This window comes from Scyliorhinus canicula, chromosome 9 (assembly GCF_902713615.1).
Source record: "Scyliorhinus canicula chromosome 9, sScyCan1.1, whole genome shotgun sequence".
In the NCBI taxonomy this organism is placed as follows: domain Eukaryota; kingdom Metazoa; phylum Chordata; class Chondrichthyes; order Carcharhiniformes; family Scyliorhinidae; genus Scyliorhinus; species Scyliorhinus canicula.
The window spans coordinates 130227594-130243732 of NC_052154.1; the positions used below are offsets into that span (position 1 = coordinate 130227594).

Here is a 16139-nt window from a genome sequence, read left to right on the forward strand (position 1 = left end):
TTAGACTGTGATTTCAGTTCCGCCCCCCCCCCCCCATCCTTTTTGCATCTACCCTGTCTCGTCCTGTTAATTTTATCTAATATATTCAGGTTCCCGCACAAGCATGCCCCCGCTAGTCTGCCAGTACGCCTCACTGTAACCACTTCCTCAGCAGGGTGCATCTATCTTCCTTCCTCGCCTCTGCACTACGTGCCCACAGACATGATCTCCTTCGCTGACCTCACCTCACAGCGACGGCCCCGCCTTTTCCGCGCCTTCCTTGCGTAAAATGCAGATAAGAGCGTGACGCATTATGACGCAATCTATAAATAGAGACGGTCGGTGAGCGCAGTGCTACTGCAGAGGAGGAAGGTAACAATTGGTATGTTGTATCCGCAAATGTAGCAATCTGTGGGCAAAGTCGCACGGCCCAGCCGCTGAACAGTAACATTTACTTTCTCCACTATCGTTGCGCGATGTTGCTTGTGGCGTTCCTTAATATAAAATGTTTTGTATGAAGTAATGCTTACAAAATATTGCATATCCTCGTTATTTGTATGATACTGCATCACGCTGCCTTAGGTTGGATAGAAATTGATTGGGGGGGGGGGGGGAGAGAGACACCTTATATTGTATTATACTCCAATTGTGCTAAAACGGTTGTACCATTCTTTTACTAGCACTCCTATTTTATGCAGCTATGTTCTTACAATAACATAAGAACGGATTTCTATAGCTTTTTGAAATAGTAAATTTGGTTGGATTGTTATGTGACACAGTTGTGATGGCGCAGGGCTTCCTTGTCCTTTCCACATATACGTAATGTTGCTCTGATCCGCACTGTTAATGGTTGGCTGCTGGGAGTCGCGTTGGGTGTGATGATTTAGAAACGAACTAAGCTGAGCTTGACTTGGAGTGGGACCGGACCGTGGGATGGCGATGGCTCACGTATTTCCCTCGTCTCGAGTTCCTGTCTCTCAATTAATCATTTCTTCCAGACCCCCGCAGGATGCATGCTCTGCACTGCACTGAGTGTGGTACTGCAACACGAGCACGTTTAACCCAGAAGGCGGTTGGGGCACCTGCCCTGTATGCTCCAGTTGACGGGAAATTCCAAAGTTTATCCCCCCCCCCCCCCCCCCCTCTCCCAAAAGAAAGTGAAATCATTTGATATTAATCCTAGGATACAAAATGAAATGAGAAAGGAGTTTGGGTACAGTTTTGAGTACTGGAGAGATTTCACTAGGTTGCACGTGAATGACTATGATATCCATTTTAAAAAAAACCTGGGCATCTACAGATGAAATGATAGGATTGATTAGTGGGAGTAAACATGTATAATATAGGCCAGACGATCCTGATTCAGCTTATCCTCTAGACTCACTAAATTCTTCAAGTTGTTGTGAAAGGTTACTGTTATATTTGTTCATGATGAATTTGCGATTTAAAAAGCCACAAACATCTTCATTTGAGGAATTATGTAGATTTAATTTTTTTTTAAGGAATTGGCCTTGGGTGGTAATCAAGGTAGCAATTAGCACAGTGATAGTAAATTTGGACAGTGAGAAGTCCAACAGGTTTGTTTTGAATCACTAGCTTTTGGAGCACAGCTCCTTCCTCGGGTTCACCTGAGGATGGAACTATGCTCTGAAAACATGTGTTGTAAGTTCTTACTGTGCTCACCCCAGTCCAACACTGGCATCTCCACATCATAAATTTTGAATAATGCATGGAGAAGGATGGATTTACTGAATTCCAATTCCGGATTGATTAGCAGCTTGGCTGATCAGTATAAGGAAGGGTCAGATACTTAAAGGAAATGTTGGAATTTGCAATTAAATTAGTTAACTGAGTGTTATGACCTCTTTGTGGATGGATAGGCTGTCTTTTCTTCATCCATTTCTTAAATTCCGTGTGAATTATTGACTACTGAAAATGTACAATTGTCTCAAATTGGGTAGGATAAAATTTGAGTTTTGAATGGACCTGAATAGTCAGCTTTATAAATAATAATAATAGTCTTTAGTATCACAAGTAGGCTTACATTAACCCTGTAATGAAGTTACTGTGAAAATCCTCCAGTCATCTCACACTGCTGCCTATTGGGTAGTCATGCAGAGGGAGGGAGAATTCCGAATGTCCAATTCGCCCGACAAGCAAACTCGTGCGGACGCGTGGAGAACGTGCAGATTCTGCACACAGTGACCATAGCCAGGAACTGAACCTGGGTCCCTGGCCCTGTGAAGCAATAGTACTAACAACCGTGCTACCATTGATTGGAACTATATATAGGTCCGCAGCATCTGTGGAAAGAGAAACCATTAATGGTTCATCGAATATGACTCCTCTTGTCTCGTTAGCTTAGTGAAGATGTTGAAAGCAGTGGGCACAAGACTGCATTTTGTGCTGTTAGCAGTGGGGCACTAGATGGCATTTTGTGCTGTTTTCAGTTGCTAATTATGCTAACAAAATAAGGTTCTAAAGTCTGATCATTTTGTAAGTTGAAATTGCTGATATTAAATTTCATTTCCAATGTGCAAAGAACAATGTGATTTTTTTTTTGTTGAACTGTATCTATCAGTTTTACAGTAGCTTTGTTACTGTTCCTGTACTCAACCAGTTCATTAGAGGAGCAGAGTGAACCTGGCACATCAGTCACTTGTATTAAATTAAATCTTTGGAAGTTTCAACGTGAACTTATTTGTTGCCGCCTCGTAGTTGGGAATTATTTGGGTAACATTCCTTGACTAGTTTTATGGCTAACCACTCATCTAGTTAATCTGTTAACTAAATTGCTTTAATGGACACATTCCAGTATGATCTTGAGCACATTTTTGCCTTGAGTGACTACTGTCTTCTGAAATTTTCTTCCTCCTTTCTTATTGGGATTGTGCCAATTGGCATCTGTGAAAAGTTACTAAATTCTTGTAGATTTCATATCTATTTCCCTCTAGAAATAGATCTCTGTTTCGATAGTATATGAAACCGCCAAATGTTTCTACATGCTTTCCTCTTGTTTTATTGCACAACCACTCCCTCCCTTCTCCCCTCACCCAATCCTCAATGGCTGTTCTATCTGGTTTGCAATTTTGGGATATCAGATAATCCATGCAAGTATGACTGATCAGGAGCTGTGTGTGCAATGTATGCAAGCAGGACTATAGGTACCCTCCTTTCTCATTTATCTCATTAACCATTATTTTAATGTTTGCAGCTTTTGTAAAGGATGAGATTGCTTGCCGCAGTTAATGCAGATTGACAATGAATATAGCCGGGTTTGATCCCGACCCTGGGTCACTGTCCATGTGGAATTTGCACATTCTCCCTGTGTCTGTGTGAGTCTCAACTCCCACAACCCAAAGATATGCAGGGAATTGGGGGGAGGAATAAATTGAGAACTTTAAATTTATTTTAAAAAGACAGTGAATACAGTGCCACCTGTTGCTATTAAATGATCTTGTAGAAATCTTTGTTTCCACAATTGTGCAACACCAACAACATGCTAATATGTACTGCATTTTAATATAATGGAAGGTCCGAATGTGCTTACAAGTATCAGTCAGTGACAAAAGTGAACATGAAAAGTTAAGCTTTGAGGAGCCTTTAAGAAAGTGCGGCCTCAGTGAGCCCAAAAAACAGCAGAGTCCCAGTAGAGAACGGGATTGTTCTCTGCGGTTTCCAGGTGCTGAGAAATGCCCAAAGCAAGACTTTTTTGCATCTGTAGTAAAGTCTTTAGAAAGACTGTTCCAAAAGAGGTGACCAGTCTGTCACTGACAGTTTATGGGAAAGAGGAGGAGAATTGCCCAAAGGTCAAGATTGCTGGGAGGTTTCTTGGGTACCTAAGGTCATGCATTGATATTAAAGGTAGACCAAATATTTTGAGGGTGGTGTTAGCTAATTCAGCAGTGACTTTCAAAGAGGAATTGAATAAACACCCACAGCAAAAAATTTACATTTACTGATACTGTTTGAATGACTTGCATTATAATGGATACAAAGTGCTCCTTGAAACCACAGAAACCTGCAAATTATGAACAATGCAGCAAGTGATTCTGATCACTGGCTGTGAAGATGTCCAAGCACAGAATGCAGAAAAAGACAACCAAATACCTGGTTTAACTGTGGTGTAGAGAGGCTGATGATTACTTCCAGGAATAATATTGTTCAAGCCGCGATCCCTAACTGACACCTGTAGAACTTGCTATAACCCTTTGGCACATTGGCAGAAAATACAACCACCCATTGCAAACTTTCATGCCCTTTTTTTATGGCTTTCTACCTTGTGGTTTTGTGGCATAATTTCAAAATCTTGCTGAAAGCTCTTATGAAAAATTGAGATGATGGGAAAGTTGGAGTGCAATTTGAGCTTATCGAGGTAGGTTTAAAAATAAATATACATCTGGACAGCAGACCAGAGGATGTACCTTTTTTAAATTGCTGGAACATCACAAAATGATACAAAACATTGTTTGAACAAAAGCATTTGTGCACTTGGTGTGTTGTCTTGACCCTCATTAATCAGTCCTCCTTGCTCCTTTGTGACGGTGAGTTCTTGGGAATATGTGTTAAGACTGGTGAGCTAAAATGAATTATTGTTTCCTTGGCAGCAACAATGGCAACCGTCAAGGACAAGTTGATTGGGCATGTGCAGGCATCACAAGAAAAAAGCGCTCGCAACAAGATAACTATTGTCGGTGTGGGTGCTGTCGGAATGGCATGTGCCATCAGTGTCCTAATGAAGGTACGATGACATTTGGGTTGTGTTCTACTGGGCTGTAGGTTAAGATTCTAATTTATTTAAGAGTGCCTGTTAGTGACTGGATTTAGAGGGGTGTTGGGTTTCTGTAGTCTGGGACCCTCTTAGGATGGACTTTCTCGTGAGCCATTGAGTGAACACCATGAGGCACATGTAGTTGAATGGTGTTGACACTTTAAATTGCCACAAATGCCACCGCCACCTCAGTGTTCTATCCTCTCAAGGCGGATGGAATATCATCCTAATCTTGCTATGTGACTCAGCTGGAGCATCTTGCCCAGATGTGCAATTTTTGGAATTTTTACCAGAAGTTTTCCAAGACAGAAATTTCCCCACCAAATCTCCATTTTTATTGCATCTTTCACATCTTGGAATGTTCCAAAGTACTTTACTGACAGCAAGTACACTTGGAGTATTGTCACAGTTTTAATATAGCAAGTTCAGTTGCCAATTTGTACACATCCAAGCTCCCACTACATTGATGTGTTAAAGGCTAAAATCTGTTTTTGTGATGTTGATTGAGGGATAAATATAGGCCAGGATACCACAGCTAACTCGGAATGGCTCCTTGGCATTTCTTTGAAGTAGTGCCGTGGGATCTTTTTATGGTCCACCTGGGAGTAAGCAGGACCTTTGCTTTAATGTCTCATCTGTAACACGCCACCTCCAACACTAAAGAACTCTGTAGTGGGACTTGAATCACAACGTTCTGACTGAGACTAACAAGGGGTCTACCAACTGAGCCACTGTGCTGTGACTTTCGTTGATGTCATGTCCCCCTAACTTTTTAAAAATAAATTTGGAGTACCCAATTCATTTTTTTTTCCAATTAAGGGGCAATTTAATGTGGCCAATTCACCGAGCCTGCACATCTTTTGGGTTGTGGGGGCGAAACCCACGCAAACACGGGGAGAATGTGCAAACTCCACACGGATAGTGACCTAGAGCCAGGATCGAACCTGGGACCTCAGCGCCGTGAGGCTGCAGTGTTAACCCACTACGCCACCGTGCTGCCCCTGTACCCCTAACTTTGTCCATGTGATCTGGTTGGCTAGGGCCCACTTGAAACAGCATGGCACTTAAACTCCATGACTACAGGGCTTCATAGTTTAGTGCATTAGGCCCTTTGGTGTCTTGAATTTAGTTCTCAGTGTCATTGCATGTTTCAGGACCTGGCAGATGAGGTAGCTCTGGTGGATGTAATGGAGGACAAATTGAAGGGAGAGATGATGGATTTGCAACATGGTAGCCTGTTCCTTCACACTTCCAAGATTGTGTCTGGCAAGGGTGAGTACGAGTTTGGTGCACAAAATGAAAGTTCCAAATTATCTTCATTTAAGCTGGTAAAAGTGTGTATTTGTCTTGTGACCAGTCTTTGAGATTGATACACAGCTGTAGTAGAGAGGCGACGTTCAATATCAACTCGTGCACAAAGTTAAATGGGAAGGAAGACTGAGGGAAGAGTTAAAGGAAGGAATGGTGCAGGTCACTAATATGAAGAATAAACACTGGTGCACAACAGTTAACTGATCTGTTTCTGTTCTATAGTTTCTATGCAAGGGGTTAGTATTTATTAACCCATTGTGGCAGAATCTTTTGTTTGTAGGCCGAGACCATAGAGCTAAAATGTTGATTTATAATGGGGAAGTTGAAGTGGTGCAATTGTTTTGTACCTGTCGTTGAATTAGAACATAGAACATAGAACGATACAGCGCAGTACAGGCCCTTCGGCCCTCGATGTTGCACCGACATGGAATTTGTAGGATAGCAGTGAGATCTCTGAACGTACCTGTGCGAGATGCGAGTAACCCAGCTCATGTTAATGACTATGTGCTATTGTTCATTTGACAGATTACAGTGTGACTGCTGGATCCAAGTTGGTTGTGGTCACAGCTGGTGCTCGGCAGCAGGAGGGAGAGAGCCGCTTGAACCTTGTTCAGCGTAATGTGAATATCTTCAAACACATCATCCCGGACATCGTCAAGCACAGCCCTAACTGCATAATACTTGTTGTGTCCAACCCAGGTGAGCATTTCCCACCCTCGCACAGAAGGGATCAGGATCTGGACAACAAAGTGTGCACTCTTGTGATTAAATGCCTGCATTAAAATACAGGCATGTTCCATCGGCCTATTGGGGTGGAATCGTGGTTTAAGTTCTGTTTTGCTGTTGGCACAAATTCACTTCGGAAGTAATGCCTCCAGATCCTAAGTGAGGGAAAGTTTATGATTTTCCTTTTTTTTTCCTGCAAATACTGACTTTAGATTTACTTTTTAAGATTAAAAACTAGGGCATTACTGCAGCTCAAGCCTATCCTTGGCCTAGTTATTCCCACTACTCTCCATCTAAGCTCTCCAGTACTTTAGCATGCGATGGCTACCCAGCTCCGTGCTTATTTTCTTATTGCTTTTAAAATCTTTGAAAGCATAGCTACACTTGTGGTTTAAATAATTTGTGACAGTGACATAACTCTCACTCAACCGGCTTGATAGCAACATTTGCCGCAACAAATCAACTCCATTATCATCCTCTTTGTTTATCCACTTGAATTGCCTCTGGCATTGCATTACTTAATTCCCACTCTTATGCGAGAGTACCTTTAAGAAAATAGTGATGTCAGAGTGGGTGGAGCTGAGCTCAGTTCGGCCATTTTGAGGTTAGTTCTGGTTTTTTAGTTTCAGTTTGAAGAAAGCTTGGGGGTGGCTGTGAGCTGCATTGCTGGTGATCTCTGCCATGAAGGACTATCTCTTAATCCTTTGGTGAAATCGGAATTGTAAAAACGTCTCAGTATTGAATATAAATCTAATGTGCTTCTGTTTGAAGGATTTGTTAAGCCTTTTGGATGTGTAAAGGAACAGTTTGCAGGATTGGGTAGTGTATTATTTTCAGGGTTATCTTTGAAGTAAGGGGTGTTAAGAGATCCAATGTTTATTTAAAAGGTTAATTTGAGTTCATGGAAAAAACATTGTTTTGTTTTAAAAACCACGCGTCCATAATTGTAATACTACACCTGGGGAACAAGCCATGTGCTTCAAAAGCAACAATCCATTAAAGGTGGGGGTTGGTTGAACTCCATGATCCATTTTGGGGTTCTGAAAACACCTCTCCCATAACACCACTCCTTTATGTTTCAGTGTTGTCAGTACATCTCCTGTAATGTTTTTCCTTGCACGATCGCCACATAGCTCCATTCTTGGTATGGCTTCTTTTCCAGCTTGTGGTCTTGCCCCCTCCCAAAGCTTGTTGGTGTGCCTCCCCTTGGTGATGACACTTTTTCATGCCCAAGCTGATTATACCTATCTCTACTGCCTTGCCATCAGTTTGCTGTCTGGTGAAAAAACTCTTCGCTTCTCCACAACTTGGCAGGTTGATATTGATAAAGGAAGCTTTGCTGCTTGGCTTCATCAAACAACTTGCAGTCTATGTTCGTTCCCTGGACACTGTCAGGCAGAATCTAATAGTAACCTTGGGTTCTGCCCTGAGCTTCAAACTCTATCCCCAATACATTGTGTGCAGGTAATTCCTTGCCTATGTGCCTTCTTCAGGACAAATAAATCCTCTGCTCTTTCAGATCTGGTCTTTTATTTTTGTTTCCACTTTTAGCTTCAGTTGCTGAGCCTTCAGTCTGCAATGGGTGTATATATAATGGCTGCTACTGGGGAGGAAGTAGACGTCACTGAGCATGAGGAAGGGGTTAACTGATAAAGGCATATGAATGAGGAGATTGAGTGAAAATGAGCTGGTGGGAAAGTACCGAGGAAAGGAGAAATGATTTTTAGCTGCTGGAATGTGCTGAGCAAGCTGTCGGAACTTGGGCAGAAATATTATCCGAGACAGTTCAAACAATTCACAGCAAGAGTGCCATCACCATGGAAACTGCATATTGCTCACGGTACGGCTGCTTCCACAGCAAAAGCTATCCAATGCCCTTGGAGTTTATTGTTCAGTCATGTGTTAGAACACGAGATTAGACAGAATTTAGTCTCTTAACATGAAGGCAAATAAACCTCAGTAATCCTACTGAGCAATTCTGTGCTGTTAACATTAAGTGCTGGAATTAAAATAAGAATGTGAAATAGGGATAGGCCACGTGGCCTTTCTGAACTTTCCACCATTCAATGTGATCATAGCTCATAATGCGTCTCCTTTAGACAATTTATCAGGTGAAGCAATTGAGCTAGCTCCAGTTTATCCTGATGTCATCCAGCATAGTTTGCCAAAATTACCCGTTTGTGGACTTCCGGTTGCGGCTATGCGGAGCTAAGCCGCACGTTCGGCAGCTCCCGCTATTTGAGGGCCCCAAACGGCGCTGTTTTGACAAATCCCGGTGGGGAAGGTGTCTGGAGGAACATTCCCCGTAATTTATGGTGCTCACCCGGAGTGGGGCAAAGGAAAAGGCTGCAGCAACTCCCCAAGAAAAGCGGGGGAAGGAGGACAAAATGGCGGCCGGCGGAACACCCGAGGACTGGTGGAAGTGGGCGCAGGAGCAGCAAGCTTCTCTTCTGCGCTGTTTTGCGGAGCTGAAGGCTGAGTTGCTGGACTCCCTGAATGCGACTACCAACAGGCTGCTTGAGACCCAGGCGGCCCAGGAGGTGTCCATTCGGGAGTTGCAGCAGCAGGCCGCTGAGCGGGAGGAGGAGGCCGTGGTCCTCGTGGGGAAAGTGGAGTTGCACGAGGCACTTCACAAAAAGTGGCAAGACCGCTTGGAGGAGCTGGACGTTCGCATGAGGCGAAATAATTTGAGGATCCTGGGCCTGGCGGAGGGGCTGGAGGGGTCGGATCTTCCGTCTTATGTGACCACGATGTTGAGCTCGTTGATGGGAACAGGGTCCTTCCATTTGCCCCTGGAGCTTGAGGGAGGCCACAGAGTGCTGGCCAGGAGGCCCAAGGCAAATGAACCCCCGCGGGCGGTGCTGGTGCGGTTCCATCGATTCAGCGATCGGGAGTGTGTGCTGCGCTGGGCCAAGAAAGAGAGGAGTAGCAAGTGGGAGAATTCAGTAGTGCAAATCTACCAGGACTGAGTGCGGAGGTGGCTAAGCGGCGGGCCGGGTTCAACCAGACGAAGGCGGTGCTGCATGCCAGGCAGGTCAAATTTGGAATGCTGCAGCCTGCACGTCTGTGGGTGACATATAAGGACCGGCACCACTACTTCGAGTCCCCGGAGGAGGCGTGGGCCTTTGTACAAGCGGAGAAGCTGGACTCAAACTAGGGTCTGGGGGCACACTATGGTCGTTGCTGTTTTTGCTGTTGCTGTTTTGTAATTTTGACATGTGTTTTTTATGCTGGTTTTTTTTTTTTGCTCTGTTTCCAGGTGGGTCTGTCTGTTGGGTATGGTTTTGGGTTATGTGGGGAATGTTGGGGGTTTGTCTTTTTAATTTTTTTATTTATTTTTTATGTCTTCTGTACGGGGCTGGGGGTTGGGGTGAAACTGGATTTTGGGGAGCTGCGTCAGAAGGGTGGGGTGTGGCAGTATGAAAGCGCGGGCTTTCCTCTGGTTTAAGAGTTGAGTGGGGGTACCTGTGGGAGGTGCTGGAGCGGTTCGGATTCAGGGAGGGGTTCATCAAATGGGTGAGGTTGCTCTACGCGGCTCAGATGGCGAGTGTAATTACCAATGGAAGGAGATCGGAGTACTTTAGGCTCTACCGTGGGACCAGGCAGGGGTGCCCCCTGTCCCCCTTGCTCTTTGCATTGGCGATTGAACCTCTGGCTATGACGTTGAGGGAGTCAGGGAGGTGGAGGGGTCTGGTGCGGGGTGGGGAGGAACGTCGGGTATCGCTGTATGCGGATGACCTGCTGTTGTACGTGGCGGACCCAGAAGGGGGAATGCCGGGGGGTGATGGAGCTATTAGCGGAGTTTGGGGGCTTCTCGGGCTACAAGTTAAATTTAGGCAAGAGTGAGGTATTTGTAGTACACCCGGGTGATCAGGAGGAGGGAATCGGGAGACTCCCATTTAAGAGGGCAGTGAAGAGTTTCAGATACCTGGGGGTGCAGGTGGCCAGGAGTTGGGGGACTCTCCATAAGCTTAATTTTACCAGGCTTTTTTAGAAGGGTGACTAGCAGCATCATGAGCTTTGTTTGGGCGCATGGGACCCCGAGGGTGAAGAGGGTCTTCTTGGAGCGGGGTAGAGATGGAGGGGGGCTGGAGTTACCCAATCTCTCGGGGTATTATTGGGCGGCCAATGTGTCGATGGTGCGCAAGTGGGTGATGGAGGGGGAGGGGGCAGCATGGAAACGGATGGAGAGGGCGTCCTGTGGAGGTACAAGCCTGGGGGCCCTGGTAACGGCGCCGTGGCCGCTCCCTCCTACGAGGTATACGAGTCCGGTGGTGGCGGCTACCCTCAAGATTTGGGGGCAGTGGAGGCGACATAGGGGAGAAATGGGAGAGCTCGATGGAGGCTCCGTTAAGGGGGAACCATTGGTTCGTCCCGGGGAACATTGATGGGGGATTCCAGGGTTGGCACAGAGCGGGCATCAGACAGCTGAGGGACCTGTTCATATATGGGAGGTTTGCGAGCCTGGGGGAGTTGGAGGAGTTGAACATGTTCAAGTATCTGCAGGTAAAGGCATTTGCTAGGCGGCAGGTGGAGGGATTCCCTTCGCTTCCCGCAAGGGGGGTGAGCGACAGGGTGCTTTCGGGGGTCTGGGTCGGAGAGGGGAAGATATCTGATATCTACAAGGTAATGCAGGAGGTGGAGGAGGCGTCAGTAGAGGAGCTGAAAGATAAGTGGGAGGGGGAACAGATCGAAGACGGGACATGGGCTGATGCCCTGGAGAGGGTTAACTATTCCTCCTCATGTGCGCGGCTTAACCTCATCCAATTCAAGGTGCTGCACCGGGCCCACATGTCTGGGTCTAGGATGAGTAGGTTCTTTGGGGGCAAAGACAGGTGTGTCAGGTGTTCGGGGAGTCCAGCGAACCATGCCCATATGTTCTGGGCATGCCTGGCACTGGAGGAGTTCTGGAAGGGGGTGGCGAGGACGGTGGCGAGGGTGGTAGGATCCAGGGTCAAGCCAAGCTGGGAACTCGCAATTTTTGGGGTCGGGGTGGAGCCGAGAGTGCAGGAGGCGAAAGAGGCCGGTGTGCTGGCCTTTGCGTCCCTAGTAGCCCGGCGGAGGATCTTGCTACAGTGGAAGGATGCGAGGCCCCCAAGCGTGGAGACCTGGATCAATGACATGGCGGGTTTTATTAAGCTAGATAAGGTCAAATTCGCCCCGAGAGGATCGGTACAAGGGTTCTTTAGGCGGTGGCAACCTTTCATCGACTTTCTGGCTCAACGATAGGGTACTGGGACAGCAGCAGCAGCAGCAACCGGGGGGGGGGGGGGGGGGGGGGGAAAGAGAGGAAAAGGGGGGGGGGGAGAGGGAGGAAAAAAGGGAGGGGGGGGGGGAAAAAAAGGGAGGGGAGGGGGGAAAAAAGGGAGGGGAGGGGGGAAAAAAGGGAGGGGAGGGGGGAAAAAAGGGAGGGGAGGGGGAAAAAAGCGGAGGGATGGGGGGTAGAGGGTGGGGGGGAGAGGAGGAGGAAAAAAGGGGAGGGGGAGGGGCGAGGAGGGGGGAAGGGGAGGGGGGGGAAGGGGAGGGGGAGACGATGACTATGTTTGTTTATTTAATTTATTTTAAAGTTCTCTTGTTCACTGGGGTGGGGGATGTGATACATGCGTTGATACGGTCTTGGGGATGTTAGTTATTATGGGGTTATTTTGTTGCATTACATTGTCATATTTTCTGTAAAAAATTCCAATAAAAATTATTTAAAAAAATAAAATTGCACGTTTGTATCCTTAATTGCAGGCAGTCTGTCCATTGGGTTTGTGTGAGTTTTGTACTAGTTGGGATTATGTTGTTGGTAGTGTTGGGCTAAAAATTTGCATTTTCAGGTTATTCTAATATACATTATGTTTTTCTCTTTCCCTAGTGGACATCCTGACCTATGTGGCATGGAAACTGAGCGGTCTTCCCATGCACTGCGTTATTGGCAGCGGCTGTAACCTGGACTCTGCTCGGTTCCGCTACCTAATGGGAGAGAGACTGGGAATCCACAGCTCCAGCTGTCATGCCTGGGTGATTGGCGAACACGGAGACTCGAGTGGTATGTCTGCAGGAGCTGCTCCAATTTATGTTTGAGGTTACAGTTGAAATTGAAGTAGGCCAAATGTCATATAGTGGCCAGCTGTAGCTCTATCACTGCTTCCTTCTGTTTGTGCCCAAAAAACATTTGCTACCTGATGTTTGACACTTTCAACAGTGCCAGCAGATATTCTGAGCAGTATTGAGACATTGTGAACTGCACCGATCTGGGACTGTGGTACTACTGGGGTTACACTGAGCTTCCAGGAAAAGCGGCTACTTGTCACTTCTGCAGAGAATTTGCCCCTTGAATTCAGCATATCTTTTTTAAAACTGCCAAGTTATTGAAAGGCTGAGGTACTGTAATATAATCTAGCTATTTTAATTTAAACTGGGATCCCACAGCCAGGGTACAAAATTAGCAATACTGTATGCATTTACAGACCTGGTGTGGGTTGGGATTGATAAACCAGAGTTAATGTTGCAGATTGATCATCTTGGAGAGGATTTAAAAAAAAAATAGTCTAGTGGCAATGCTTTAGTTTTTCCATACAGAATTGCCTCAAGGACAATGCCTATGTGGCATTTTCATACCATTTCTTGAGCTGTGACAGAATACCTGACAATGCAAGGGCTGCACTAAGTGTTTTGAGTGATGAATGTTGAACCATCTTGGTGCTGGTGTTTTTACTAACCCTACTGCAATTCTTTCGGCTTTATATCACAGTTCCTGTGTGGAGTGGCATGAATGTTGCTGGTGTGAGCCTGAAGGAACTCCATCCTGACATAGGAACTGACCAAGATAAAGAGAACTGGAAGAAAATGCATAAAGATGTGGTGGACAGGTGAGTGATTCATGTTCCTGTGTTTATGGCCATACTCCATTGGCTTCCATATTGTCTGTTGTGGCCAGATTTTTAAGATGTTATCAAAACCAGTTAAATGCTTCTTGTGAGGGTCAAGATCTGCTTGCAAATTGCATTTTAAACAAGTAGAATTAGAAGTGGAGTTTGGAAGATATGATAAAAGATCCCACTTAACTTTGTGGCATTTCCATCACTGAATCCCCCACTGTCAATAACCTGGGGGTTACCATTAACCAGAAACTGAATTGGATCAGCCATATAAATACAGGCACGTGTCTGTGAGACCTCCATCATCTTGAAGGACCAGGGCAGCAGATCCTTGGGAACCCCACCAATTGCAGGTTAATCTCTTAAACCATATACCATTTTTTAAAAAAAACATTGAGTGCCCAATTAATTTTTCCAATTAAGGGGCAATTTAGCATGGCCAATCCACCTACCCTACACATCTTTTGGGTTGTGGCGGCGAAACCCACGCAAATACAGGGGAGAATGTGCAAACTCCACACAGACAGTGACCCAGAGCTGGGATTGAACCTGGGACCTCAGCGCCGTGAGGCAGCAGGGGTAAACCACTGTGCCAAGCCATACACCATCTTGACTTGGAACTGTATTGGTGTTGTTCTGTCTGGGACAAAATCCTCAAACTTTCTTCCTCACACAGCAGTGGGTGTATTTACACCAGCTGGACTGCAACCATTCCAGAGTGTAATTAGGGATGTACAATAAATGCTGACCGTGCCAGTGACACTTATATCCCATGAAATAATTTTAAAGAGGATGGGGTGTATGTTTGGAGGGAGATTTGGAAAGTGAATTAAGAATTGGAATATGATTCTTCCATGGAAAATATTGCTGGACTTTTGCAGAGCCTTGTGCCTTAATAAATTAAGGATTTTCCACTGTCTTAATAATTTAAGACACTGGAGGATTATGGAGGACTACAAGCAGTTTTAATTTTGTTATAATTTCGAAACAGATCTGATTACCTATGCTTCTAAGCACCTAACATACTAGGGCTATTCTATTACAGCACAACTTGAAAATGTCATCTTAGTCAAAGCATCCAGCTTGACTAACATTCTTAAATATAATTCCGGTTCTTATTGATTCGCACAAAGATAGGTCAATCGGCACATGAGCAGGAGAAAAGTTAATGTGAGAATTAAGTATTGTTTGTGCTGCTGGTTGATCATGAATTACAAATGGCACATTATCAAATAGTATTATTGGCTGGAAATTGATGATTATGAAAGTCATTACTGTTGAACTTAGATTCACTGAATGTTCTTATTGTTTTTCCCCCTCAGTGCTTATGAGGTGATCAAACTGAAAGGCTACACCTCCTGGGCTATTGGGATGTCTGTGGCAGACCTGGGAGAGACAATTATGAAAAACCTTTGTAAAGTGCACCCTATATCCACAATGGTCAAGGTAAGAGCAGCATTGTTGGGTGCTGACGTTTTAATTATAAATCTGGAATAGTGGGACTAGTATGATCAGTTCTAAGTATCAACAGAACCATTTACATCTCCCTACCTCCCCTTTCCAAAATTGGAGGGCAGAAGATGTTATCAGGTTTAATGAGGAGAGAGTTGAAATTACATTAATCGAGTACCATTCTTTCCATCTTCTAGGACTTCTATGGTATTAAAAATGAAGTGTTCCTGAGCCTCCCTTGTGTGATAGATAATAATGGAATCTCGGACGTTGTGAAGATGGTGCTGAAGCCAGATGAAGAGAAGCAGCTGCAGCAGAGTGCCACAACCTTGTGGGAAATCCAGAAAGACATAAAATTCTGAACCTCTCCTCTTTAGCTTTCCATTGCAGCAGTATTTCCAAAATCATACTTTGGTCTTGCTGCGTGTTGCCCCTTTTGTGGCTTGTCTTTTGTGAGAACTAGCTATTAGTGACTACTTTTGACCACAAATTGCTGAACATCTACAAGTATTACCTGGAGGGAGCATATCTGTATTTTGTGTAATGACAGTGTTTGCCAGTCAAATTACGTCTTCCTCATCTGCACCCCTCACTGCTGTTAATGTCTATTTATTGTGTAGAGCGAGCAGCTATGAGTAAAATTATTCAGTTTAAAAAAAAATAAAGTTTTATCATCTAGTTTGCTGAAGCTGTTTTTAATATAAAAATCATACAATAACTTGTAGCATCTACTCCAGTTTCAAATGCCCAAGAAACCCAAAACAAGGACAAAAATCTTCGTGCAAGATATTACCAACTAAGTAGGAGAGATGATGTTTGTAAATCTAAAGTGATGGTTAGATAATATCATACAAAAGTCATGCATAGTACAGAAGAATGAGTGAAGGACAAAAAACAGTGCCTCCATTTTGAGGTCCCGAGAAAGATGCTGGACAATTCTTTGGAAATATCTATGGGGATACTCTGTTTACCCCCTGGAGACCTGCTGTCCATTATTAATCCCTGAAACCACACTCCGCCAGTTCTAAGGTGAA

General features: G+C 44.9%; 1 protein-coding gene across 2 annotated transcripts; it reads left to right on the top strand.

The window, feature by feature from the left end:
- The first annotated feature begins 266 nt into the window (after window positions 1-266).
- LOC119971687 (L-lactate dehydrogenase A chain) lies at window positions 267-15783 on the top strand. 2 transcript variants are annotated; one of them, XM_038807589.1, is made up of 8 exons: window positions 267-361; window positions 4587-4720; window positions 5905-6022; window positions 6587-6760; window positions 12648-12821; window positions 13527-13644; window positions 14976-15099; window positions 15303-15783. In XM_038807589.1, the coding sequence occupies exons 2-8, from the start codon at window positions 4592-4594 to the stop codon at window positions 15465-15467; spliced, it is 1002 nt and encodes a 333-aa protein (XP_038663517.1). In that variant the 5' UTR covers window positions 267-361; window positions 4587-4591; the 3' UTR covers window positions 15468-15783. The 2 variants fall into 2 exon arrangements, with proteins under 2 accessions (XP_038663517.1, XP_038663516.1); XM_038807588.1 differs by having other exon boundaries at window positions 287-351; window positions 15303-15539.
- Window positions 15784-16139: the final 356 nt, after the last annotated feature.